The following is a 26418-nucleotide window of genomic DNA, read 5'->3' as shown; positions in this document are numbered from 1 at the left end:
GGGGGAAATGAAGCCGGATAGACTAGGAAAAATGAGGTATGGTCAGCTAATAGCAAATACAGGAGATATTCCTTCATGTACGGCCCTTAAGATTAAGGAAACAAAAGTCATTTGGGGGGAAATGAAGCAGGATAACTTATGGAAACTGAGGCCTGGTGTAGGCAACTCAGAAATATGTTACCTAGGAAGTGGTGCTGTAGCTCGAGTGGTAGAGCGCTAGCCTTGAGCTGAAGAGCTGAGGGACAGCGCCCAGGCCCAGAGTTCAAACCCCTCAACTGACAGAAAAAAAAAAAAAAAGAAATATGTTACCTAAAAACTTAGAAATGCTATCTTTGCTTCAAAGAACAACAATTGAATGCATTATTTCCTAAGGGATGCACTTCTCACCCAAGAATTCACAATTGCCTGATAGGATGCCCCAAAATGCAGTTAGGAGGGTGTCTCTTGTTTCAAGGATAAGGATCTGTTTTATGGATGCATTCTTACCTGGAACACTAGGTATAGTTAAAGCGAAGACAAAGCACCTAGCTTTGCATAATTTAAAGCCAGACCCCCTGCCTTTACCCTATAAATATCCAACTGCCCAAGGAGCTGTGAGTCTCTCTGGGTGTCTTCTTGTCTGTCTGTGTCTGTGTCTTTGTGTCCCTATGAAAGCACCCACACTCTGCTAGAGTGTGCCCTTGTCCTTCTGTTTGTCTGCTTTTTTTTTTTTTGATCTGGTTGTTTTTCTTGCTTGTTTACTTAATAAAGCTCTGCCAAGTTTTCTTACCATTGTGACCTGTCCAGAAATTCTTAGTCTACAATGGAAGTCAAGAGCCCTAAGTGAAGAGTTCCTATATTTAAAGGGGAGCTTCGCTAAACCTCACCTCTGTCTGGTAACAAGCCAATCAATTCTAGATCAAGGCACCAAAAACATACATCAGAGAAAGGACAATCTCTCCAACTAATAGTGCTGAGAATGAAAACCTGTCCTTTGAGAAAAAATGCATCAGACTGGAAGACACTATGTGAAACAAAACCATCCAGATACAAAAGGATAAGTCTTTCATATGTAGAAACTCAAAAAATAAAGATCTGAAAGTAGAAGAGAGCTCATTACCAATTTAGTCAATTTTTTCCTTCTCTTTGGAATTGCAAAAGTAGTAACACAACTGAACACCCATGTTGCAGGGAAGAAATTTATTGTTGGCCAAGAATAAGAGAAGTGGATGATAGACTTGCAAATATCAATCTCTCAATCTATAAAGGATTGTTTCAATGAAGAGAAGTTTTAGATATGGGGTTAAAAAATAATAAAGGGGAGAACTGGTAGCGTATGCCTGTAATCCCAGCACATGGGATACTGAAGCAGGAGATCCTCAAGTTCTGGATCAGCCTTGTTACATAGAAGGTCCCAGTCTCCAACAAAGAAGGGACTAAGGGATAGAGGGAGAGAGAAGAAAAGAAAAGCTCTTATCAAAAATCTCAATACCCACAGACAGGAAGAAGGAACTGACTGACAGAACACAGAATGGCCCCCAGCAGGGGTACCATGACTAGGGCACTTTGGCAATAGACGGGCTTCACTTGGTAGGGCAGAAGGCTGCAGATGTCTTGCAGATCCAGAATTTTTCAAGCTTACATTGCACATCATTCCAGCCATCACCTCTAAATTCTGCACAATCTTCATCCCCAGAACTGTTGGGCTCTCCTTCATTCCAATATTTCATGAATCTGCATAGACCAATTGAAATTGAGCCTCTGTTCCACACTTCCTATACCCACCCTGTTCTTTCCTTTCCACTTTGAAACACATTCACATATGCCCTGCATGCATATGGCAACCTTGTATGTATGGTTGATACACTTGACCTTTGCCTTCTTCTCTTATTGGTTATCATAGTCCAGTGGGCAGGGGCAGGGAAGGGGGGGGTCGTCCATCCTGTTGGCTGTGCAGTTTTTCAGATACAAACCAATCAAATCCTTCACCAGCGGCAAGGAGCAAAATTGACATCCCAAACTAGCCAATCCCAGGCCTGCTTACTCTGTGTTATCTATTAGTTCTCATGGAAACCACAAGAACAATTCTTGGTCACAATTTCTCTGCCCTCAGCATCTGGGATATGGCCTGGTACTTCCTCTTTCTTGTTTTTGTTAAAACGTGTTATTTGTTTAGAGAAATTACACTATTGGAATCATTCCCTTCATATACTATTATTAACATGTTTGTGTATATATGTGTATGATTCTGTATATGTTTATAATTTGGTACTTCCTTTATTTTGGTGCCACTCCTGGGGCTTGACCTCAGGGCCTGAGTGCTGTCTCCAAACTTTTTTTGGTTAAGGTTAGCACTCTTTCACTTGAGTAACAGCTTTACTTCTAGCTTTTCTAACAGTACATTGGAGATAATGGTCTTATAACTTTCCTATCCCAGGCTGGCTTTGAACCTGGAACCTCAGATCTCAGCTTCCTGAGTAGCTAGGATTGCAGACATGAGCCTCCAGTACCACACAGTCATTTTATCTCATCAGTTACAATAATTTCTATGGCATGTTGGCTTTTCCATCCCTCACATTTTCTATTAATATTATATATCATGTATTATATATCTTTATATAAAAATATAGTTTGTATATAATATTTGTTTTAAAATGTTTATATAGTGTATAATAGATATTGACATAAAATAAATAACATTTATTTATTTAATATACTTATTTAAAATATACCTATATATAATGTAATAACACATATAATATATAACACATATAGAACAAGTATATTTATTTAATATATTATTTAAAATATATTCATCTATAAATATATATTCACTTATATATTTTTATATAATACATATATTAAATATATATCATTCTGTATAGTTGTAAGTACTGGGGTTTGAGTGCAAGGCTTTTCACTTGCTCTGCTTGCTTGTTAGGCTGGTGCTCTACCACTTGAGTCATGCTTCCAACCTAGTTTTTTTGGTTGGTTATTTTGGACTGGCCTTTAGCTGTGATCTTCCAGATTGCAGTACCGCCCCCTCCATCTCCACCCCCAAATCCACTGACATGAGCCACTGGCATCTGCTTTCCATGGGGCCATCCTATCTAAACATGGCGTTATGAAAGCTCTCCGTCTTCAAGTCAGACCATTTAACCTAGTGAGCCACAGAGGGAAGAAAAGCACACCCCGCTTCCACCTAATCCCTCTCCCCCCAAAACAGAGCTCAAGTCAGAACTTGAACTCTTACTCTACAGTGTGTTTGCTTCCTCCAAGATCTACCTGAACATCAGGTGGGAGCCGTCTACCCAGTGCCACATGCCCTCATGTTTCAGGTCGGACAGCCCCATCCAGGTGCGGCCTTTACTCTTAGAAGCCTGCTGCAGGAATCTCTGGAAGAAGAGAAGAGGATTCAGGAAGGAATCGTGCACCCCATTTTCCACCTGGGTCTCCCCAAACTCTTTGCAGGAAGTTCAGTTTCCTGCCTGAGATTTACTCTACCCATCTGTGAGTCTGGAATGTTCCACCTACATCTGTATCCGGTGGATAGATGTGTTCTGCCTGGCACACAGTGTGCACTCCAGTGGCCTCTCTGAGACACGTTTGCTTCACTGCTTGTGTGTCTTCTGAGTTCTGAGTGCAAATCTAGTCATAGATGGGGGTGTTTTGCATTGTTGTTCCACTCCTGGGGCTTGAACTCTGGGCCTGGGTGCTGTCCCTCAGCTCTTCAGCTCAAGGCTAGCGCTCTACCACTTGAGCCACAGCATCACTGCTGGCTTTTTTTCTGCTTATGTGGTGCTGAGGAATCGAACCCAGGGCCTCACGCATGCAAGGCAAGCCCTCTACCACTGAGCCACCTTCCCAGCCCTATCCTGGAGCTTTTTAGCTCAAGGCTACTCTACCACTCAAACCATGACCCCACTTCTGTCTCTTTGGTGATTCATTGGAGATAAGAGTCTCACAGATTTTCCTGCTTGGATTGGCTTTGAGCCACAACCCTCAGATCTCAGCCTCCTGAGTAGCTAGGATGACAGGCATGGGCCATTGGCGCCCCACACCATTACCGGGATTAATGTGTTTGAACCAAAAGATGAGTTCACCATTGCTAACCATGCGTAATTTCCCCTTCATAGCCTGTCCCATTGGCATCGAGCCATCAGCCTGGGTGGCAAAATTCACATGAGTGGAATTGATGAATGGTTCACATCAAGACTGTGAACCCCCAACTGAGGTAGCTGTTAAACCCTAGCCAGTGCATCCTCAAAAACCACGTATACCCCTCGAGATCCCCAATCCATTCACCCCAAGTCAGACCTTGGGTGTGTCTCTGTGCAAGATGTTTGGGAACCTATCTTCCCACCTTTTGTCTCCTTTCCAAATAAAATACACATTTGGTTCTCCATAAAAAAAAAATCCCACTGGACCAACCATTTCCTCCCCAGCTGACCAGTCATCTACCACAGCGCAGGCACACCTGCTCCTCCTCACTTTTGATGACCACGAGCTGGGCCCCCATTTCCTGGCATGCAGTGACAGAATTGTGCCAGTTGTGTTGTATCTCGGAGAAGAAGTAACAATTTCCTTGAAAGAATGTCCAGTCCCACTGGCAGGGGTGGCATAGGCTTTCTGTTGAGAAGAAAATTCAAGTGGTGTGTTTGTGTGTGTCCTGAGGCTTGAATTCAGGCCCTGGACACTGTCTCTGAGCTCTTTCACTCAAGGCTAGTGGAGCCCCAGCTCCACTTCCAGCTTTTTTGCTGGTTACTTGGAGATAAGAGGCTCTCTTGTCCAGCCTGGATCTGAACCTCAATCCTCAGATCTCAACCTCCTGAGCAGCTAAGATGACAGGCTCAAATGCACCACCAGCAACTCAGCTTCTTAAAATTATCTCTTTTTCCATCTCAGAAAAACCCAAGTGGTGGCACCATCTCCTCCAGACTGAGATTTGAGGAGGTTTTAGGCTCACAAGAGGGGCGTGGAAACTGGGTTCATTAGATTCCTATTGTTTGCATGGCCCTCTATGTACACCAAATACCACAATCTCTGAGCCACTATATTCCCAATTCACAGATCCACAAACTGAGGCTCGGAGCGGGCTGGTGATGGAAGGAAATTCATAAAACAGAGGCCTGGAAAACCTGCTTTCTGATCACTCACCAATTCCAGCTTTCAGTTGGGTCAGATCCTGGTAGATCTTGTCTTCCTTGATGTGCTCTTGGGAGCCAGGAAATCTGGACACTGTGCCAAAGAAAGGGTAAAACAAGAACAACAACAACAACCAAAAAAAAGGCGCATTTGACACCGTGCCTTTTGTCTCATGTCTCGTGTCTCCTGGCTCTCCTGTCACCATGGTATCCCACTTCAGCGCTCTATTGGAGTGGATCTGGTTTGTTGGGATCGTTTTTCTGCTCTTTCTTTCCTCTCCTGCTCTCATGGCTCAGTTTCCTAATCCTGTTAAGTGTATTCGAGGGGCTGCAGGTCTTTGGGACAGGAGTCCACCTGCAGCCACTGGCTCGCCAATAAAGACTCCCAATTTTTTCACCCGCTTTTTAATAAAGACTCCCAATTTGATCAGCAAAAAAGTGCAACCATTAAACACGTAGTGTGTGTTAGCCTGCACAATGACCCCCTCAGGAATATTGTTTTCTGAAAGCTGCCATCTTGTCTAATCTTCTTGGAAGACAAGGAAACTGTAACACTTGAAGAGAAAGCTAAATCACCAGCAAGAGTGGAGTGAGAACCCGAACTCAACACCACAGGCGGGTGCTCTGGAAATACCTGATCCCAGATTTCAGTTCACCCCTACTCATGGACTGCCATGTCCCAATCCCAGGCTTGCCTGACCTTTGACCAGGACAATCAGCAGGAGAAGGGTGAAGAGGGTGAGGGAGAGAAGCTGAAGTGCATGGCCATGGCTCAGACCCCCTGTTGGAGAGAAAAAGGGTGGGGTCAGCTCCTCAGTGTCTTGTCGCTCCTAACTCTCAGTCTCTTCTTCCCCAGTACCCATGATTCCATGCTCCAGCCTCCATGCCCCCATCCCACCCAGTTCCTATAGAAACCCAGATTTCAAATCCAACCATCCCATGACCCCATAATCCAGTCCCCTGACTTCCACCCCAGGATCCCAGAACTTCTCCAAAAGTCCAGAACTTAGACTCTTCTCCAGTACATAGGAGTCCACTTTCCCAGCTCCTACTTCCACAGGACTCAGAAGTCCAAACTTCCAGGATTCACCCAGGACACCAGAGCCCAGAGCCCCAGCCTCCATCTCTACAACTTCGGGCTTCTCCTCTTCAGATGTTCAGGCTTTATAATCCTCCCCTCCAGTGCACAGAAATCCAGGCATGGCCACAAGTTTCCAGCCTTGAACATCCAGGACCCAGGTAACCAGCCCTTCTGCCTCCACCTCCACAGGACCTAGGAGTCCCAGACCCTCAGCCTCCACTTCTTCAATACCAGGAGTCCAGATCTTCAGCCTCCACCTCCACAGAATGAAGAGTCTAGACCCTCAGCCTCCATCTCCACAGGACCTAGGAGACCCAGACCCTCAGTCTCCATCTCCATAGAACCCAGGAATCCAGCCTTTCAGCCTTTTCCTCCCTAGAACCTAGGTGTCCCAGGCCCCAGCCTCCATCTCTACAAAATGAAGAGTCTAGACCCTCAGCCTCTACCTCCACAGAACCCAGGAATCCCAGAACCTCAGCCTCTACTTCTACAAAACCTAGCAGTCCAGCCCCTCAGCCTCTATCTCCACAGGACCTAGAAGTCCAGCCCCTCAGCCTCCATCTCCAGAGAATCAAAAGTCCATACCCTCTACCTCCATCTTCACAGACTTGGGAGTTCCAGCCCCTCAGCCTTCACCTGCACAGAACCTAGGAGTACAGACCTTCATCCTCACCCTCCATAGACCAAGGAGTCTATAGACCTCCACAGACCAAGGACCCAGCAGTCTAGACCCTCACTGTTAACTTTGACAAGACACATGAGTCCAAGTCTCCAACGTTGACCATCTCCAGGTTCAGGATTGTGTAGAACCCCAGCTTCCCCCTCCACAGGAGCCTGTTTCCCCATCTGCAGACTGAGAGGTTCCACCTCCCCACAGCACAGATTATCTAAGAGGTTCTCCCCTTCCTCCTCCCCACCCCATAAACCATGGTTCACCTGCAACGTCCTTGAGATCACCAGCCAGTTGGTGCACAGAGCCTTTCACAAAATATCTGGTGGCCCCAGGTATCTGCTCTTCCTCGTCTGAATGGAGAGAAGCTAAAGTCAGAACCAGGCAGGCTGAGATCAGATCTGAGCACCACCACCCCCGCCATCCCCAACCCCTAGGACCAGCTTCCTGAACTTCCAGTAGTGCAGCCCAGCCTCACCCAGGAGGCCCAGCGATGGCTCCTTCACTTTCTTGGAGTCACTCATGGTCCCTGATGTCCCTTAGTGGTCAGGACAGCTGGAGAGTACAGCTTTTATTTCCCTACTCCCTTTCCTCATGCTGAGTTTTTTACTCAGAAAGAGAAACAGGAACTGGATGGCAGCACCAGAAATGAACAGATGAACAGGGTTGAGAAGAACCCCACCCCCCCACCCCAACCCGCACACCATGACATGTGACATTTTCCCAGAAATCTGAGATAGGTTGGGTGTAGTCTGTTTCCAGAAAACAAGCTCCTCTTGTCTCCAGAATTTGCTGCCTAGCTTTGTGGATTTCTTCAGTGATGCAGATTTGTGCTGACTTGAAAAGTTGAGGCTCAATAATGATTGCTCATATGTACTGTGTGCTTACAATGGTTAGGCACTTTTTTTGGGGGGGGGAGTCAATTGTAGGGCTTGAACTCAATGCCTGGGTGCTGTCCTTGAGCCTCTTTGTGCTCAAGGATAGCGGTCTACCACTTGAACCACCCCAGTTTTTGAGTGGTTATTGGAGATAAGAATCTCATGAGGACTTTTCTGCCCTGGCTGGCTTCAAACTGCAGTCCTCAGATCTCAGTCTCCTAAGTAGCCAGGGTTATAGGTGTGAGCCACCAATATCCAGCACGTGTGTGTGTGTGTGTGTGTGTGTGTGTGTGTGTGTGTGTGTATGTTAATCTAATACTGGGGCTGAAACTCAGGGCTAAATGCTATCTCTTAAGATTTATTCAAAGCTGGTGCTCTACCACTTGAGCTACAGCTCCACTTCTGGCTTTTGGGTAGTTTACTGGAGATAAGAGTCTCATGGATTTTCCTGCCTGAGCTGGCTTTGAACGGTGACCCTCAGAGCTCAGCCTCCTAAATGGTTGAGATTACAGGCACCATCCACTCATGCCTGCTCACCTTGAGTTTGTAGTCTCTCCAATTCCCAGTGTGCCCTCTCCACTGGCTAAGCCCAGAAGCAACATGGATGCAGGAAACTGGCTGCAATTTGGACATAGAGAAGGGGGGATCCAGGTCGGGGAGGGGAGGGGCGCAGAGTGGGGGAGTGGCAAGTGGAAATTGTAGGTTGTACTGAAGAAAGAAGTGGAAGGCACATCCATTTGGAGTTAAGTATTTCTATTTGGGGGACATGACTAGGGTTGAACTCCATGCCTCTCACCCACTAAGCGGGCTCTCTCTCTCTCTCTCTCTCTCTCTCTCTCTCTCTCTCTCTCTCTCTCTCTCTCTCTCTCTCTCTCCCTCCCTTCCTCTCGGATTGTAGGGCTTGAACTCTGATCCTGGGCACTGTCCCTGAGCTCTTCAGCAAAAGGTGAGTGCTCCTCACCTTGGGGATAAGAGTCTTCAAGGTCTTTCTTTGTCCCCGGCTGGCTTCGAACCATGATCTTCAGATCTCAGTATTCTTAGTAGCTAGGATTACAGGTGTGAGCCACCAGCGCCCTGCTAGAGGCTCCTTACCAATAACCCACATCTACACAAAGGTGTGTCCATCTGAGAACTGTGGTCAGGAGGGGGAGGGAGAGGAGAGAGGAGATGAGAAGAGGGAGGGGGAAGGGAGGGGGGAGAGGGAAAAGAGAGAGGGGGAGGGGGAGTGCTCCATCCAGGGCTCAGGCAATCATCCAGTCTGCACCTGCCCCAGGCTATATTGCTTCCTGTCTGCTCTGAGCCCCCACACACCTTGGCTAGAGGATACAACCCCTGCTCAGGCCTCCGTGGGCTCAGCTGATGGGAGCCATTTGATGACTGCACCTGCACACTGTGCCCCAGGCCTGTGCACTGAGCATGTCTGCCAGCTGTCATAGGGCAGCATTTGCACCCCAGTGGCTGGAAAGGCAGGGTAGGGCAGTCTCTCAGAGCCCTTTCTCATCAAATTTGCCTGAGTTTCAGAGAGAAAATGACTTACTGCTCCCTCTACTGCCCATTCAAATACTGCAAATTGCAAAGCTGGAGGGTGGGGGGGAAGTATCTTCATTCTCCATCTGATCCTCTAGGGATTTTTTTTTTTTCAAATTGCAATGCCTTGCTCTATATTTCTTGTATTTTGTTTTACTATTGATACAATTGTTATTGTTTTTGTGGATATTCAGTATGGGATATGAAATCAGGACCTTTTGCATGGCTCGTATTGCTTGCTAAATAGGCACTCGACCATGTGAGCCAAGCATCCAGCCTAGATTTTGCCAGATGTTTTACAGATGGAGTCTCACAGGATTTTCAGCCCAGGCTGGCCTTAAACTGTGATTTTTTTCAGATCTCAAACTCATGAGTAGCTAGGATGATAGGGGTGAGCCATTGGTTATACCTATATATAGTATATAGAATTTAATATCATAGCAAATGTTACATAGTATATGACCTATACTGTTTGTAATCATATAACATATATTGTGCATATATTATGTAGAATATATAACATACGTATAGTATAACCTATATAGTATGTTATACTATGTTATACTATAGTATGTTATACTATATAGGTTATACTATATATACTATATATTCTACACTCTATAGTATTATATATACTAAGACTGTATATACTGCAAGTACTATAGATTATGTTATACTCTAGCACATATTTTATACAATATTATGCATAGTTTATATGGTATATATCGACTCGGCCCCACGGCCCTGCAAGGAGGACCCCAGAACTACAGGGGTCTGCCCGCAGAATGCCAGTGCAGAAGACCCTCAAGGTGCTGGTGCTGATCCGGAGAGCACAAACAGAGACAAACCTCAGCGCTCAGAACCTGCACAGAGACCCTTCCCCCACCCTTCGGCCAGAGGCCAGAGCAGCCCACGGACTACTGGACTACAGCAACAGAGGCAGACACAGAGGAGAAACACTGTTGCAGAGCCGCCGCCACCTGGCCCAGCTCACAAGCATCTCAACTGAAAGCGGATTGCAGCGGTAATCAGCCACCTCCATCACACAGAAGCAACAGCTAGAGAGTTCCCAACTAGCTCCAGGGTGAGTACCCCACAGGGGACAGTGTATCCCCTCCCTTCAAGGGAGACTAGAGCTGGTGGGAACCCCCAAATCTTGACCCAGACCCCTGCCCCAACACCTGGACTACAGGTCCCACTAAAACTGGGAATTCTTCGAGTACTCCACCAGCCTGTGGAGCACATCCAACTGGCCAAGCTAGATCAAGAGCGCCCCTGGAAGGGAGCTTAAACACCCAAGCCAGGAACAGTGCCCATGGTTCACAATAGCCAACAGCAGAAGACACCTGAACTTTGTACTCCAGGCTGCGTAACCCAGACAGGATACACAGCACAGCAGCATAGGTCCAACTGGCATGCCCCAGGCCGGGGTCCAGAAGCCAGGACCAGGCCTGGGGATTGGATGCCTGAGCAACACAACCAACTTGATTGAAGTCAGAAGCTGAGCATGACCTCAGCAGAGGGGGGAAAGCAGGGAACTGCACCCCCTGAGAATTGTGCCTGTGACAGCAAAAGAACCAGAAGCCCAGACCCCACCAGAACCTGACCCATATATCCCAGGCCAGGAATTGGACAACTCAGGCCACCAGCACCTGATAATAGTCAGGAGCTCAGGCTGGTAAGGTGATTCAGCAGTAGAGTACTTGCTTTGTGTGCATGAGGCCCTGGATTTGATACTTCAACTTCACATAAGCAGAAAGAGCCAGAAGTAGCGCTGTGGCTCAAATGGTAGGGTGCCAGCCTTGAGCTGAAGAGCTCAGGGGCAGAGCCCACACCCAGAGTTCAGGCCCACAATCGACCAAAAAAAGAAAAAAAAAATCAGGAGCTCATAGCAGACTCCAGCAACTGGGAAAGTACATCCAGTACACCCGATCTCACCAAGAGCACCTGTAGGAGTAAACAGGAGCAGTCTAGGCTGCTCAGTCCTTCTAAAGGCAGGAAATGCCAGTGATCTATAGCAGACAGCCAAGAGCCCTACAAGGGTCAGACCAGCAGCTGGAAGTAGGCCTCTCCCACAACAGACCAGGTACAGACTCTCTCAGCCAACCCAGAACCAGCAACCAAGCAAAGACAGCCACCTATTGACCAAAACAAAATTTCAGATTAGTCTCCAATAATCCCTGAATCCCCATGTGAAAAATCACAGAGAAAAATTACAAGGTTTATATGATACATATCATATATATATATACTATAAATAGTATACACACATATATAGATATATATACACATATATACTATAAATAGTATATTACATAGAATATATTATGCATATATATTAATATATAATTATATCATGTCTAATATATAAAGTATACTATACATAAAAATTTAAATATAAAATTATAGATTTTAATGTATGTTGCTATATAGTATATACACTATAAATTATATATAGTATATATCCTATAGTCGTAGTATATATATCCATACTATATAGTATATATTACACTAATATACTAGTGTGTGTGTATACAAACTTTTGTTGCAGATAAACTTATGACCTCTGAAGCGAGACAACCTATCAAGGCACAGTTAAAGGTGGACAAAAGAAGTTTATTTACACTATTTTCACCAGAAAGGGGTCCTGCAACTACCTTGTCCCTAGGGTAGATACCCAGAACCAGGAGCAGCCTCAACCACCAAACCTCCAAGCCTCCAATGGGCAGCCTCGACCTTTATTAGTTGGTCTGCAAACCACCAATTAGTGGGTCTGGAAACCTCCAAACCTCAGACCTCCAAAGCTCCAAAACTCCAAAGAGGAAGGCTTTTCCTCTTCTTCCCTTCCTCCTCTGCAGGCCTCTCTACTCTCCACAGGCTTGCCCTGCTCTGCTCCAGGAGGGGCCTCCCACAGGCCTCTCTTGAGGTAGGTCCCAAATGGTCCCTCGAGGGGGCCCCAAATGACTTCGAAGGGGGTCCCAAATGGCCTCCTCAGGCCTGCCCTGCTCTACTCAGGCAGGCTTTACCCTCCTGCTGTCTCTCTCTCTCCTGTCTCCCCTCTCCATCGCTCTATATTGCTTTCTACCCCACCCCCTACTCTCCTCGGGACTTGGACACGCAATCTATATATAGGCTGCGCCCTGCCCCTTCCAGCTGCACGCCCCGTGGGGCAGTAACGTCAACCTCTCGAACTCCGCCCCCCATTATTACATAAGAGCTCACGATCACAGTTCAAAGTCAGCCCAGGAAGAAAAGCCCATGAGACTCTTATCTCCAATTAACCACCAAAAGACTGGAAGTGGAGCTGTGGTTCAGGTGATTGAGCACTATCCTTGAGTGGAAGAGCTCAGGGACAGTGCCCAGGCCCTAAGTTCGAGCCCCAGGACGGCAGGTGGAGGGAGGACGCGAGGTGGGCTCGAGGTGGATGGCATCGTTACCATCGCAACGGTTTCAGGAACTGCGGGGACAGTGGCCAACATCCAGACCTTCTCCAGGCCCCGGCGCCTTCCGCACGGCCCCCGCAGGGACAGCGCCTCCTGCGCACCAAGGAGCCGCCCCGCGCCACAGCCATTCGAGTGCAGGCCACGCCTGGGCCTTGTCTTGGGGTTCAGAGGGCCTCAAAGTCTTGGTGGCCCAGGGAGAGAAACTGGGAAAAACAACAATGACCTCCAGGTCTGGCAGGTGGAGGCGGCCATCCAGTTGCCATGGAGACCTCAGGATGCAGAGCCACAGGTGCATGCGCACAGGTCCCGCTCACCTGCGTGTGCAAGGGGAGTGTCATAGGCAGGGTCTGTGTCAGGGCCCTGGGGCCGGGCCTGGCTGCCTGGCGCCTTGTAATCCACCACACGCTCCACGCTCAGGCTCACACAGCATAGATTCACCTCATCCCACAAGAAGCCAGGAGAGCGAGGGTGACATGCTAAGCCTGGCTCGCAGCTGGACTGGGGGGCGCATATTCACCTCTTCCAATGAGAACTTTCCCCAGCATCAGGTGATACAAGGACACGCAGACTCCAGCTGTCTAGCTTGGAGCCATCCTGCTTTGGGCATTGAATGTCACAGCCACGCACAGGCCGGGCAGCACCTGTGTGAGTGTGAGCCTGGTAGAAAGCAACACAAGAAAAGGAAAACCTCGCCAGGCGCTGGTGGCTCACGCCTATCATCCTAGCAACTCAGGAGGCTGAGAACTGAGGATCGCGGTTCAAACCCAGCCCAGGCAAAGAAAGTCCTTGAAGAATCTTATCTCCAACTGACCTCCTGAGAAACCGGAGGTGACACTGTGGCTCAAGTGGGAGAGCGCTCGCCTATGAGTTAAAGAGCTGAGGGATAGCGCCCAGGCCCAGAGTTCAAGCCCCACAACCGAAGAAGAAGGAGGAGGACGAGGAGGAGGAGCACTCTATTGTATATTCAGCGTTGAAAAGCACAAGTTATATATGTGGGGATGTGTATATGTACAGAAATACACATCACATTGGCATATGACAGGATTTTCTATGTAATCCAGGCTGGTCTGGAATTTGAGATTTTCCTGCCTTAGACTCCTGAATATTACGATCACAGGCACATGCCAGCATTCCTGTAATGTTATGTATATGTATACACATATAATATACAATTATAAGAAAAAGAGAAAACAGAGGTCCAGGACCCAAGATGGAAAATAGAAGAAAAACTAAAGTAGTAGTGGTATAAATGGTAATAAGGAAAAGAATGAAGAAATAAAGAATAACCAAAATAGGAAGGAGGAGAAATAAATACTCTTATACATGAGATATAAATGTTTATATATATGATAGAATAGTAGGATAATTGGTATGACTATGCACAATATGTATTATGTATTTTTTATATTTTATGTAACTATACATGTGATATATTCTATCATATATAATCTGTAGTATATATTAATATATACTAATAAAATATAGATTGAATAAATTTTAATAGGTTAAATAGATTATATAATATAGCAATATAAATATAGAACTTACACTAATAATAAATAGTAATGCATAGTATAATTATAGTATATAGAATATAAATTTATTCCAATTATATACAATAATAGATATATAGTATAATTATTAAAAAGGAAAAAAGAAGAAAATGTATCTATAAGTGTCTCTCTCTCTCTCTTTTTTCTTTTTTTTTTTTTTTTTGGGTCCGGTCGTGGGGCCTGAACTCTGGGCCTGGGCGCTGCCCCTCAGCTCTTCAGCTCAAGGCTAGCGCTCTACCACTTGAGCCACAGCACCACTTCCAGCTTTTTTCTTTTTGCCTATGTGGTGCTGAGGAATCAAACCCAGGGCCTCATGCATTGCAAGGCAAGCACTCTACCACTGAGCCACCTTCCCAGACCCGTCTCTCTCTCTCTCTCTCTCTCTCTCATGCCATACTGAAGCTTGAATTCATGGCCAGGGTTCTGTCCTTGAGCTTTATTCTTCAAGGATAGTGCTCTACCACTTGAGCTGCAAGCCCACTTCCAGCTTTTTGTTCATCAATTGGAGTTAAAATTCTCAAAAACTCTTCTGCTCAACCTGGCTTTGAACCAAATCCCCAGATCTCAGCCTCCTACATAATTAGGATTCCAGGCATGAGTTAGCAGCACCTGGCCCACAATATTTCTTTTTCAATCATTGAGTATTATTCCATTAAGTGATTATACTATTTATCTTTTTTGCATATTTGTCTACTCTTGTGGGTTTCTTTGTCTCTGTGTGTGCATGTGTATGTGTGCGTGTGTGTGTGTGTGTGTGAGAGAGAGAGAGAGAGAGAGAGAGAGAGAGAGAGAGAGAGCAAACGTGTGTGTGCTTGTTCAGTGTTTTAACTCAGGGCCTGGGCTCTGTCCCTAAGCTTTTTGCTCAAAGTTAGCCCTTTACTACATGAGCAAGCCACAGCTCTACTATTAGATTTAGTTTGTAAATTGGATATAGCAGTCTAATAGGTGTTCCTACTGGAATCGGCTTTGAATCACGATCCTCTGATCTCAGCCTCCTGAGTAGCTAGAATTACAAAGGTAAGCTATCCACCTCCAGAAAACCTTTCTGCTTGATCTAGTCTATTGATGATGCTTTTCACTTAGTTTTCTGTTTGGTTTATTGAGCTGTTTATTTCTGAAATTTCTGTTCAATTTTTTGACTTGTTTTTTGGTTGAATTTCTCACCAAGTCTTGACCTCCTCAATTCATTATGTGTTTGTTTGTTGCCTTTTTAAGATGATTTGTCAGATGATTAGTCTAATTTTAAAATAGACTTGGATTCTTTAGCATTTCGATCATGCTAGTGTCTTTAGATTCAGTTGTTGAAGAGTTATGAACTTTTGGATGAGTCTCATTTCCTGGCTTTTGCCTCTTCCTTGTGTTTCTGCATTGCAATTTGTGCATCTACTCATGATGAATATATATACATAAATATATACACGTACACTAGTATATTACTATAGTACATACTATAGAGTATAATATATACAACTATATATACTATGTGTACTATATAGAATATATAGCATAATATATACTATGTAGTAAAATTATAATTTACAGTTATAATATATACTATATAGTATAATTATAGTATATACATTGTATAAGTACTACATATATTGTATAACTATACTATGTATACTAAGCAGTATATATAGTATAATTATTATGGTATACTATACTATATTATATTATAATAGCATAAATATACTATATACTATACTGTTTATTATACTATTACTAGATTATAGTACAGTATAGCATATACTATAATATAGTATATACTATAGTGTATAAACACTATACACTATATAGGATAATATATATATGATGTAGCATCTACATTATACTATGTAGCTTAATATATAGTGTACATTATATATAATGTATACTATATAATATATTATGAGATATAAAGTATACACTATACTATATAGTATATATACCATACATTTGATTCATCAAATGGAAATTAATTCACAAATACTACAATATGGATGAACAGAAAAAAAGGGAAAAAAAACATGCCCTGTGCCAGCGGCTCACACCTGTAATCCTAGCTACTCAGGAGGCTGAGATCTGAGGCTTCTGGCTCAAAGCCAGCCCAGTAGGAATGTCCATGAGACTCTTATCTCCAATTAACTACCAAAAAACTGGAATTGTTGCTGTGGCTCAAGTGGTGTTGTGCTCACCTTAAACTGAATAACTGAGGAACAGCACCCAGGCCTGGAGTTCAAGCCCCATGACTGACCAAAAAAAAAAAAGGGGGAAAAATAATATCTTCCATGAAAAATTTGTAGAGGTAAGAAATTTATGGACCCCCCCCAAAAAATACTTTCTCAGCTTTTAGTATATATATATATAGAGAGAGAGAGAGAGAGAGAGTATATCCTCCTACATATAGTATATATACTATTTATATAGTATATATACTACATAGTATATGTGATATACAGTATAATGTATAATACTATAGCATATACATAATATTATACATAATACTCTATATTATATATGTTGTATAAACTATATATAAGTATATAATACAAAATATATAATATATAAATTTATATGAAATATACTATATATGATATAGTATAATTACTCATAATAGCATATATTTATACTATACATAGCATATGCAATATACTTTATATTATTATAAATATTATATGTATTTATAACAAATACTTAGAATAATATATGCTGTATAGTATACAATATATACTTATACTATTTATATTATATATTATAGTATATATACCTATATAGTATATATAATATTTATACTACTACAATATACTATATACAATACATATACTATATTATAAAACAATATATATTGTATATATATATATTGTAAAATAATATATTTGTATTATATATTGTATGTAATTATATTATATAATATACTATATATGTAATATACTATATGTAATACTAGAATAATACATATGCATATATATATAACACATATAATAGATATAATATATAGTTTATATACTATACTATGCATATATAGTATATATAGCATATATATGCTTTATATATATTATATAGTATATATAGCAAATCCTGTATCAATATCCCTGCATATTTGTGTTTCTATTTATTTAGAGCTATATACATCCATGCATATGTAATTTATTATTTTAAATATTGAGGCATATTTAGTGGCAGTACTTACATTCACACTATTGTGTAACCGTTATACTCTTTCCAAACTCATTGTCCCAACTGAACCCATACAATCCCCTGACCCTCTGCTGCTCAAAAACTTTTATTCCAATATTTGGGTCCATGAATTTGTTTCCTCTACACATTTCTCATATATAGTATAACATTGTTTTCTGTCTATCCATGTTATAGTATTTAAGAGAATCATCTTTTTATTTTAATTTTTGTCCTGGGGCTTGAAGTCATGGCCTAGACACTATCCATGAGATCTTTTGCTGGAGGCTAGGCTAAAACTCTACCACTTCGAGTCACAGCAACACTCCCAGTGTTCTGGTGGTTCCTTAGAGATAAAAGTCTTACAGATTTTCCTTCTCAGGCTGGTTTTGAACTGCAAACCTCAGATCTCAACCTCATGAGTAGCAAGGAATACAGGCTTGAGCTACCAGCAGCAAGGAAGTCTCCCATGAGACTCTTATCTCCAGTTAACTACAAGGAAACCAGAGATGGTCCTGTGCTCAAAGTGGTAGAGAGCTAGCCTTTAGCAATAAAGCTCCAGGATGGTGACCAGGCCCCAGAAGAAAACAAAGAACCTCAGCCTTTACTGACTTCCAAAACAAGGTTCCTGAGGTTTGGGTGGAGACTAACTCACCTAGACTGGCAGCTCACCAGCCACCCATCATTTAACCAATCAGGCCCTGCCAGTCAGAATGAGACAATGATCCCATATCAGTAGCGGCAAAGAGGGGGATTGGGGATCACGCTAAATACCTGAGGGGAAATGGAATTCTTGTCCCCTGCCACTCACCTCTCCTCCCTGAGCATAAACCAGCAGGCACCAATGACTATCGACCTGTGCAGGATTTGAGAGAAGTAAACAAGTGGTTGGAGACCATCCACCCTACAGTACCTAACCCTTATACTCTTCTCAGCATGTTACCTCCAGAACAGCACATTTACACCGTATTGGGTTTAAAGAATGTTTTTTTCAGCCTGCCATTTTCCAGGTTCATATTTGCCTTTGAGTGGACAGAAGGGGGATTTTTCTAGACAACTGACTTGGACCAGGTTGCCACAAGGTTTTTAAAAACTCCCCCATCTTATTTTCTGAGACCTTGAGCCAAGACCTTTTTACATTTTAGGCAGTTATACCCTGAAACTACTCTATTACAATATGTTGATGACCTGCTGCAGTAGCCCAGACACGAGAGGAGGTGAGGAGGGTCAGCAGGCCACAGAGGACCTTCTTCTCACCCTGTGCCACCTAGGTAATCGAGTTTCTGCCAAAAAGGCCCAATAGTGCACCCAGAAAGCAACCTATTTAGATTACCAACTGGAAAAAGGGAAGCATATGCTCTCCTTGACCAGGATAGAGGGGATTTTGAGGATACCGATGCCTCAGACCAAGAAGCAGGTCAGGGAATTTCTGGGAGCCATGGGCTCCTACAGACTATGGATCCTGGGGTTTGCAGAAATCACTAAACCACTCTACTCCAGCAAGCAGGAGGAGAAGGGTCCTTGGAATGGGGAGAGTCTGAACAGATAGATGGCCCTCAAAACATAAAAACAGGCTTTGATATCAGCTCCAGCCTAGACCTTGCTCAATCTCTATCGGCCTTTTCAACTCTTTGTGGCAGAAACAAGAGGTATAAAAAATATTCCAAGGGGGTCTTGATCTAGACCTTGGGGCCTATCTCTCCAAAAGACTGGACCTGGTGACAACCAGCTGGCCATCTTTTTTGAGAGCAATAGCAGCAACAGCTATTTTGGTAAAATAGAGGCTGATAAACTAACTCTGGGGCAAGACATGCAGGTAACTGAGCTGCACTCAGTGGAAGCCTTGTTAAGAGTCATGCCTGCAAGATGGCTAACAAATACTTGAGTTACACAGTATCAGGTCCAGTTACTGGATCAGCCAAGAATCATCTTCATAAAGGTAAATGCACTCAACCCAGCTACTCTTCTCCCTGCTGATCCCAATGAGCCCATCCACGACTGCACTGAAATTCTGCAGAACATTGGCAGACTTCGGGGAGGACTAGTTTACATTCCTGGGGTGACTCCTAATGAGGTATTGTACACAGATGGAAGTAGTTTTTCAAGGATGGAGTTGGGTATGCAGGGGCAGCTGTGGCGTCAGCAGATAAATATGGGCACAGGCCTTAAATCATGGGACCTCATCTCAGAGAGCTGAACTATTGCTCTCACTCAAGTCTTAAGGTGGGCAAAAGGAAAAACAGCTAAAATTTACACAGACTGCCAGTATGCTTTTGCTACAACCAGTGTTCATGAGGCCCTATACAAGGAGAGAGGACTCAACTTCTGAAGAAAACAAACAGTAAAGAGATATTGGCCCTCCTGGACACCATTTGGCTTCCCAAAATGGTGGCCATTATTGATAGTAAGGATCATAAAAAAAGAAGACCCATGAGGTTCGGGGAAAACAACCAAGCTGATCAGGCAGCTCAGGAGGCCTCCCTAAAACCAGTGGGTCCTTTAGAGCTACTAGTTATTACGCCCCTAACAGAGCTGCCAGAAAGACCTCACTATTCAAAAACAGATTTTGAATTGGAAAAGACCTTCCCTACTGAGACACTCCCCTCTGGATGGAGAAAGCTGCAGGATGGACGGATATTTGTTCCTCAGGCCCTGGGGTAGACTTTGGTTACACTGACATATCAGAACAGTCATTGAGGGGAAACTCACCTGAGTCAATTATTGAGAAAACATTTCTTCATCCCCCATTTAAGAGACCTAGTCTCTGGTGTGGTGTCCAGATGCATAAGTTGCCAACAGGAAAATGCTGGAAAGACGGAACATGTGGAGGGGGTGCATATGCAAGGAATCTCATCTGGTGAATTTGGGGAAGTAAACTTCACAGAGATAAAGCCTAGAAGGTATATGTATTGGTATCTGTTAGAATTAGTGGACACTTTTTTCAGGTTGGGCTGAGGCATTCCTGACAAAAACTGAACCCACTTAGGTAACAGCTAAAAATTACTTCATGAAATAATTTCTCGATTTGGCTTACCCTTAGCAGTGGGGTCTGACAGTGGCTTGTCCTTCATGCCCAAGTTACTCAATTATTAGCTAAGGCACTAGGAATAAATTGGAAATTGCATTGTGTTTATAGACCTCAGAGTTCAGGGGAGGTGGAAAAAAAATGGATAGGACCTTAAAGGAAATTTTAACTAAATTAATTACAGAGACTGGCCATGACTGGATAAGCCTCCTCCCCTTCGCTCTCCTCCAAGCAAGATGCACCCCTTATGATAGAGGATTTACTACCTTCGAAATAATTCATGGTAGACCATCCCCTTTGATTCCTAAACTTGGGGAAGCTAAATTAACAGAAATGTCTAACCACAATCTTGTGCAGTCCCTGCAGACTTTGCAACATGTTCTTTTACGTGCCTATCTTTTGGTGGCCAAGACCCACCAACTTCCTGAGAAAAACTCCACCCACTCTTTCTTGCCTGGACAGCTGGTGTGGGTAAAAAGGCATCACACTCCTGAACTGGAGCTCAAGTGGCAAGGACCTTACCTGGCAGTGCTAACTAACCTGTCAGCTATTAAAGTTGCAGGGAAACAGTATTGGATCCATCATTCTCAAGTGAAACAGTCAGTGGAACAATATCCAGAGATGGTTGCAAGATGGACTGTTCAGAGACTCAGAGGATCCCCTAAAGATAAGACTTACCAAGTGTTAATTAACAGGGACATGATTCTTTGCTATGTTTACCTCTCCTTGTTCTTAAGGGTTACTATGGGGAGAGCTTTTTTGCCCACACTTTTGTACAGGCAGCCTGTTATCTGTTAGATTTGCTGTACTCTAAGCCTGTTCAATGGGCATGGAGAGAGTTTAGGATTTGGCCCAGAAGAAGGATGTAAAAATCAGTGATTTGATTGAACATAAAAACCAGTGGGGAATGTGAGAACCAGTGGAGCAGGAAGTCCTGCCCTGGACTGAGATCCCCTCCCTTCTTTCCCCCTTCCGCAGGCTGGGCTATGGGGGAGGGGATGGGGTGTCAAGGAGCTCTCGGGCAGTGGGAGGCTTAGGGGTGGGTGTCAGAGGATGGTTGGAGCACTTGGAGTCATTGGGGGGGGGGGGAATGGAGCACCCTATATGTAGGCTGTGTGTTCCAAGGAGCATGGGGGTAAAAGAGAGAGTGTGAGGCAGGTGCTGTTGGAGAGCTTTCTCTAATGCTGAAGCATGTCCCTGAGCTGTAGGGGGCCATGGAGGACTGGGGGGAGCAGCCAGGATCACCCACCCAGGAGTTGCTGCAGGTCCAGGCATCCGAGGAAAAGCAGCAAAGAGGAAGAGTAAAAAGCTTGACCCCCTTTAGAAGTTTGGAGATTGAGGCTGCCCCCTTGGAGGTTTGAAGGTTTGCAGACCCACTAATAAAACTCCTTTGTCACTTTTTGTTATTATTATTGTTGTTGCTCATGGGGCTTGAACTCTGGGCCTGGGCACTGTCCCTCAGCTCTTCAGCTCAAGGCTAGTGCTCTACCTCTTGAGCCACAGCACTACTTCTGGTTTTCTGAGTGGTTTATTGGAGATAAGAGTCTCACGGGCTTTCCTGTCCAGGCTGGCTTTGAACCACAATCCTCAGATCTCAGCCTCCTGAGTAGTTAGGATTATAGGTGTGAGCCACCAGCTGTGCCTCCATGAATTTTCTCTCTCCAAGGTCATTACCTATGTGGTATATAGTATATACTATATATACTATCTGTGTGGAATATATTATACACTATATACTATATGAGCATGTGGTATAATTATATAGGTTATACTATATTTACAGTAGTATATATATAATATATAGTATAAAATAATGTCACATGTAAGTTGTATACTACACAGAAGTTATATATTGCATATTCATATCTAATATCCAACTATTCAATCACATAATTAGGAACATATTTATATCTCATGTAGAAGGGAATACATTTCCTCTGCTTCCTTTCTGGCACATTCTCTTATTTTCTTTCTTCACTCTTCTCTTTATTAACACGTAACTTTACTATTTTATTTTCACTTTTAATATCCATCTTGGGTCCCTGACACAGATCCTGCTTGTGACACTCCCCTTGTGCACGCAGGTGAGCTGGACCTGTGCGCATGCGCCTGTGGCTCCGCGTCCTGAGGTCTCCATGGCAACCGGGTGGCTGCCTCCACCTGCCAGACCTGGAGGTCACTTGTTTTTCCCGGTTTCTCTCCCTGGGCCACCAAGACTTTGAGGCCCTCTGAACCCCAAGACAAGGTCTAGGCATGGCCTGTACTCGAATGGCTGTGGATCGGGGCCCTTCCTGGGTGCGCAGGAGGAGCTGTCCCCGCGGGGGCCATGTGGAAGGCGCCCGGGGCCTGGAGAAGGACTGGCCATTGGCCACTGTTCCAGCAGTTCCTAGGAAATCGCCAGGATGGTAACAATGCCATCCACCTTGAGCCCATCTCGCGTCCTCACCTCCACCTGCGGGCCTGGGGCTTGAACTTAGGGCCTGGGCGCTGTCCCTGAGCTCTTCCACTCAAGGATAGTGCTCAACCACCTGAATCACAGCTCCACTTCTGGTATTTTGTTAGTTAATTGGAGATAAGCGTCTCGTGGACTTTCCTGCCTAGGCTGACTTCGACCTTAGATTGTCAAATCTCAGCCTCTTGAGAAGGGGGAGCCCCTGGCTCACCCAGCCTGTGTTACTTCCTCATTCATTTTAAGTCTATGCTCTAATTGCACAAATGGTTTACACGGTGGTATTTCCCAATGCATGTATTATCTTTTAACTAGATTAAACCTTCACAACAGCTGTATTCACAATAGCTAAGCTGCCCAAGCAGCCTAGATGTCTTACAAATGATGTCTGGATAACGAAAAGGTGTTATAGATACACAAGGAAGTAGTATTCAGTCATAAATAAGAATGGAATTATGTTGTTTGCAGGAAAATGGAGAGAAACTGGAGATCATCATATTAAAGTTCTCATATTCAAAAATCCAGATATATAAAAGGTCTATTTATGCACTATTCAAAATCTAGATATAAAAATTCTATCTACCTACTACCCACAGATAATGTATATGTATGTATATGATATGTACATGTACAAGATAGTATATCTCTATAGGTAGTACATACAGGTACATGTACAAAGATATGTATAACTGTATATGATATGTATAGGTATGTATATGTGTAGATATGTATCTATAGTTCGTTGAAAACAGGATTCTAAATATAACATTGTTTCAGGGTATTAAAAGATGAGGGATAAGGAAAGAAAATTATAGAAGTTAAATATCAGCATATCTTTACTTTTGAAATTCTTTGTTTATCCTATAAGCATCTTAACTCCTTTCTTTTACATTCTTATCAAGGGCACAATGGTTGTTTTTCATAGTTGCTTAACAATATTTAAAATATTTGGCTTTGGGCTGGGCATGTGGCTTAGTGGTAGAGTGCTTGCCTAGCACGCATGAAGCCTAGGATTTGATTCCTCAGTACCACATAAACAGAAAAAGCCAGAAGTGGTGCTGTGGCTCAAGTGGTAGAGTACTAGCCTTGATCAAAAAAAGCTCAAGGACAGTGCCCAGGCCCTGAGTTCAAGACCCAAGACTGGCAATATGTATGTATGTATATGTGTGTGTATATATGTGTGTGTGCACATGTGTGTGTGTATATATGTATGTGTGTGTGTATATATATATATATATATATATATATATATATATATATATATGGTTTCTTGGAGAGTTGTCATCACTGCTGTCTGCTTCAACCAGATGAGCCAGGTACTGGTGGCTCATACCTGTAATCCTAGCACCTCAAGAGGCTGGGATTCAGGGATCATAGTTTGAAGCCAATCCTGGTCAGGTAAGTCTTTGAGACTCTTATGTCTAAATTTATGACCGAATCCCCTCCCCCAACTAAAAGGAAAAAAAAGGTGGAAGTAGAGCTACGGCTTAAGTGGTAGAATGCCAACCTTGAGTGGAAAATAGCTTAGGGACAGCATCCAGGACCTGAGTTCCAAGATTTACACTTAAAAAAAAAAAGGAAGAGATATCTTAGTAGATGCTCAAAGCACAATGCAGAAACATAGGAATGTGCAAAAAGCCATGAAATATGACTCCTGCAAAATTCAGAATTCTCCAACAACTAAATAGAAAGATGCTGACATGATGAAATGTCAAAGAATCCAAAAGTCTAATTTTAAATTAAGCCAATTGTCTGATCAATCATCTTAAAAAGAGGCAAGAAGTAGATGATTGAGTTGAGAAAGTCAGTTGAAGAGTTGATCAGAAATTCAATGAAAAACTAGAGATTCTGAAAAAAAAAGTCAAATTTCAGAAAGGAAAGGCTCCACAAATCAAATAAAACAAAGTGAAGAGCATTACCAATAGGCTAGATTTAGAAGGAAGCATGATTGTTAGGTGCTGATGTCATCCTAGCTACTGAGGAGGTTGAAATCTGAGGATTGTGATTTAAAGCTAGCCCTGACAGGAAAATTCATGAGACTCTTACCTCCAATTAACCACCAAAAAGCTCAAGTGGTAGAATGCCAGCCTTGAGTGAAAAAGCTAAGGGACAACACTAGGGGCCTGAGTTGAAGCTCCAATAACCTCCCCACTCCCCCCCCCTGCACACAGAGGAAAAATTATTTGAACCATGATTTCATGCACTTATTTTTTATTCATCAGTTGTGATGTAGCACACATACACTACAGTGTACACATAAATTCATCTACTAATACAGTTCTACAATGGTCCTGTCATATCAAAACAATATTTTCTGCTGGTCGAGACTTCATATAGTCCTTTCAAATCAATACATACTCATCCCTTTGGGTGTTTTTTTTTTGTTTTGGTTTGGGGATTTTTTTGTCTGTCATGGGGCTTGGAACTCAGAGCCTGAGTGCTGTCCCTGAGCTTTTTCACTCAAGGCTAGAACTCTATCACCTTGAGCCACAGCACCACTTCCAGTTTTCCAGTGGTTCACTGGAGATAATCTCACTGACTTTCCTGCCCTGGTTGGCTTTGAATCATGATCCTCAGATCTCAGCCTCCTGATTAGCAAGGATTACAGACATGAGCTACTGGCACCGGTCCCCTTCAGTATCTGTATAAAATGGAATCTTGTGTGTGTGTGCGCACGTGCATGCACATGTGTACACACGCACACGAGTGCATGTGTGCGTGTGTGCATGCACACATGCCTGCACACACACACACATGCTAGTCCTGGGCCTTGAACTCAGGTCTGGTGTCCTTGAACTTCTTTTTTTTTTTTAATATTTTATTTTATTTGTAAACATACTGTACAGAGGGGTTACAATTACATGGGCAGGATAATGCATACATTTCTTACCAAGCATTGCAGCCTCCTCCTTTGTTTACCCTTCACCTCCCTTCCCAACGTCCCCCCTCCCCCCCAATCCTTCCCCCCCTCCCCCCCACCGACATTGTAAAGCTCATTTTTGACATGACAATTTGTACTTCTCATTGTTGCGACAGGTCCACCTGAATCCTTAAACGACTTGTTTTTCCCCATCTCCTCCACAAGTTATACTGATATCAAATATAGTGAAAGCGGGGGTTATACTGTGGGGGAGGGACATACAAAGCACCTTGAACTTCTTTTGCTCAAAGCTAGCCTTCTACCATTTGAGCCACAGCTCACTTCTGGACATATATATATATATATATATATATATATATATATATATATATACACATACACACACATACATATACATATACATGTATATACATATATATGTATGTATATATATACATATATGTAGTTTATTGAAGATAAAAGTCTTACTGACTTTTCTGCCCAGGCTGGCTTTGAACCACAATCCTCAGATCTTAGCCTCCTGAGTAGCTAGGATTCAAAGCGTAAGCCACTGACACCCAGCATAAAATGGAATGTTTTAAACAAATGTCTGGTATAGAAAAGTCTTTCTTTTAAAAAGGCTCTTAACTAGCTGA

The 26418-nt window shown here is 43.4% G+C and overlaps 1 protein-coding gene across 2 annotated transcripts; it reads right to left on the bottom strand.

Moving 5' to 3' along the window:
- Nucleotides 1-1149: 1149 nt before the first annotated feature.
- On the bottom strand, nucleotides 1150-7476 carry LOC122119791 (CD209 antigen-like protein C). Of its 2 annotated transcripts, XM_042693842.1 has the most exons (8): nucleotides 7353-7476; nucleotides 7141-7227; nucleotides 5824-5904; nucleotides 5137-5217; nucleotides 4457-4608; nucleotides 3265-3374; nucleotides 1622-1713; nucleotides 1150-1415 (listed from the first exon to the last, which is right to left on the bottom strand). In XM_042693842.1, the coding sequence occupies exons 1-8, from the start codon at nucleotides 7396-7398 to the stop codon at nucleotides 1255-1257; spliced, it is 810 nt and encodes a 269-aa protein (XP_042549776.1). In that variant the 5' UTR covers nucleotides 7399-7476; the 3' UTR covers nucleotides 1150-1254. The 2 variants fall into 2 exon arrangements, with proteins under 2 accessions (XP_042549776.1, XP_042549777.1); XM_042693843.1 differs by having other exon boundaries at nucleotides 1322-1713.
- Between the last annotated feature and the right edge of the window lie 18942 nt (nucleotides 7477-26418).

This window comes from Dipodomys spectabilis, unplaced genomic scaffold, assembly GCF_019054845.1.
Source record: "Dipodomys spectabilis isolate Male_0828 unplaced genomic scaffold, ASM1905484v1 ptg000173l, whole genome shotgun sequence".
NCBI lineage: Eukaryota > Metazoa > Chordata > Mammalia > Rodentia > Heteromyidae > Dipodomys > Dipodomys spectabilis.
Note: the sequence above shows the minus strand (reverse complement) of the source record. Positions and strands in the feature narration are given on the sequence as shown.

Coding starts and splice junctions, on each gene's coding strand:
- LOC122119791 (XM_042693842.1), bottom strand. CDS start 7,398: ATGAGTGACTCCAAGAAAGTGAAGGAGCCATCGCTGGGCCTCCTGG. Junction 1,714..3,264: donor GGCTCCCACCTGATGTTCAG/GTAGATCTTGGA, acceptor TGGTCTATGCAG/ATTCATGAAATATTGGAATG. Junction 1,416..1,621: donor TGGCTGGAATGATGTGCAAT/GTAAGCTTGAAA, acceptor TCTATCCCTTAG/TCCCTTCTTTGTTGGAGACT.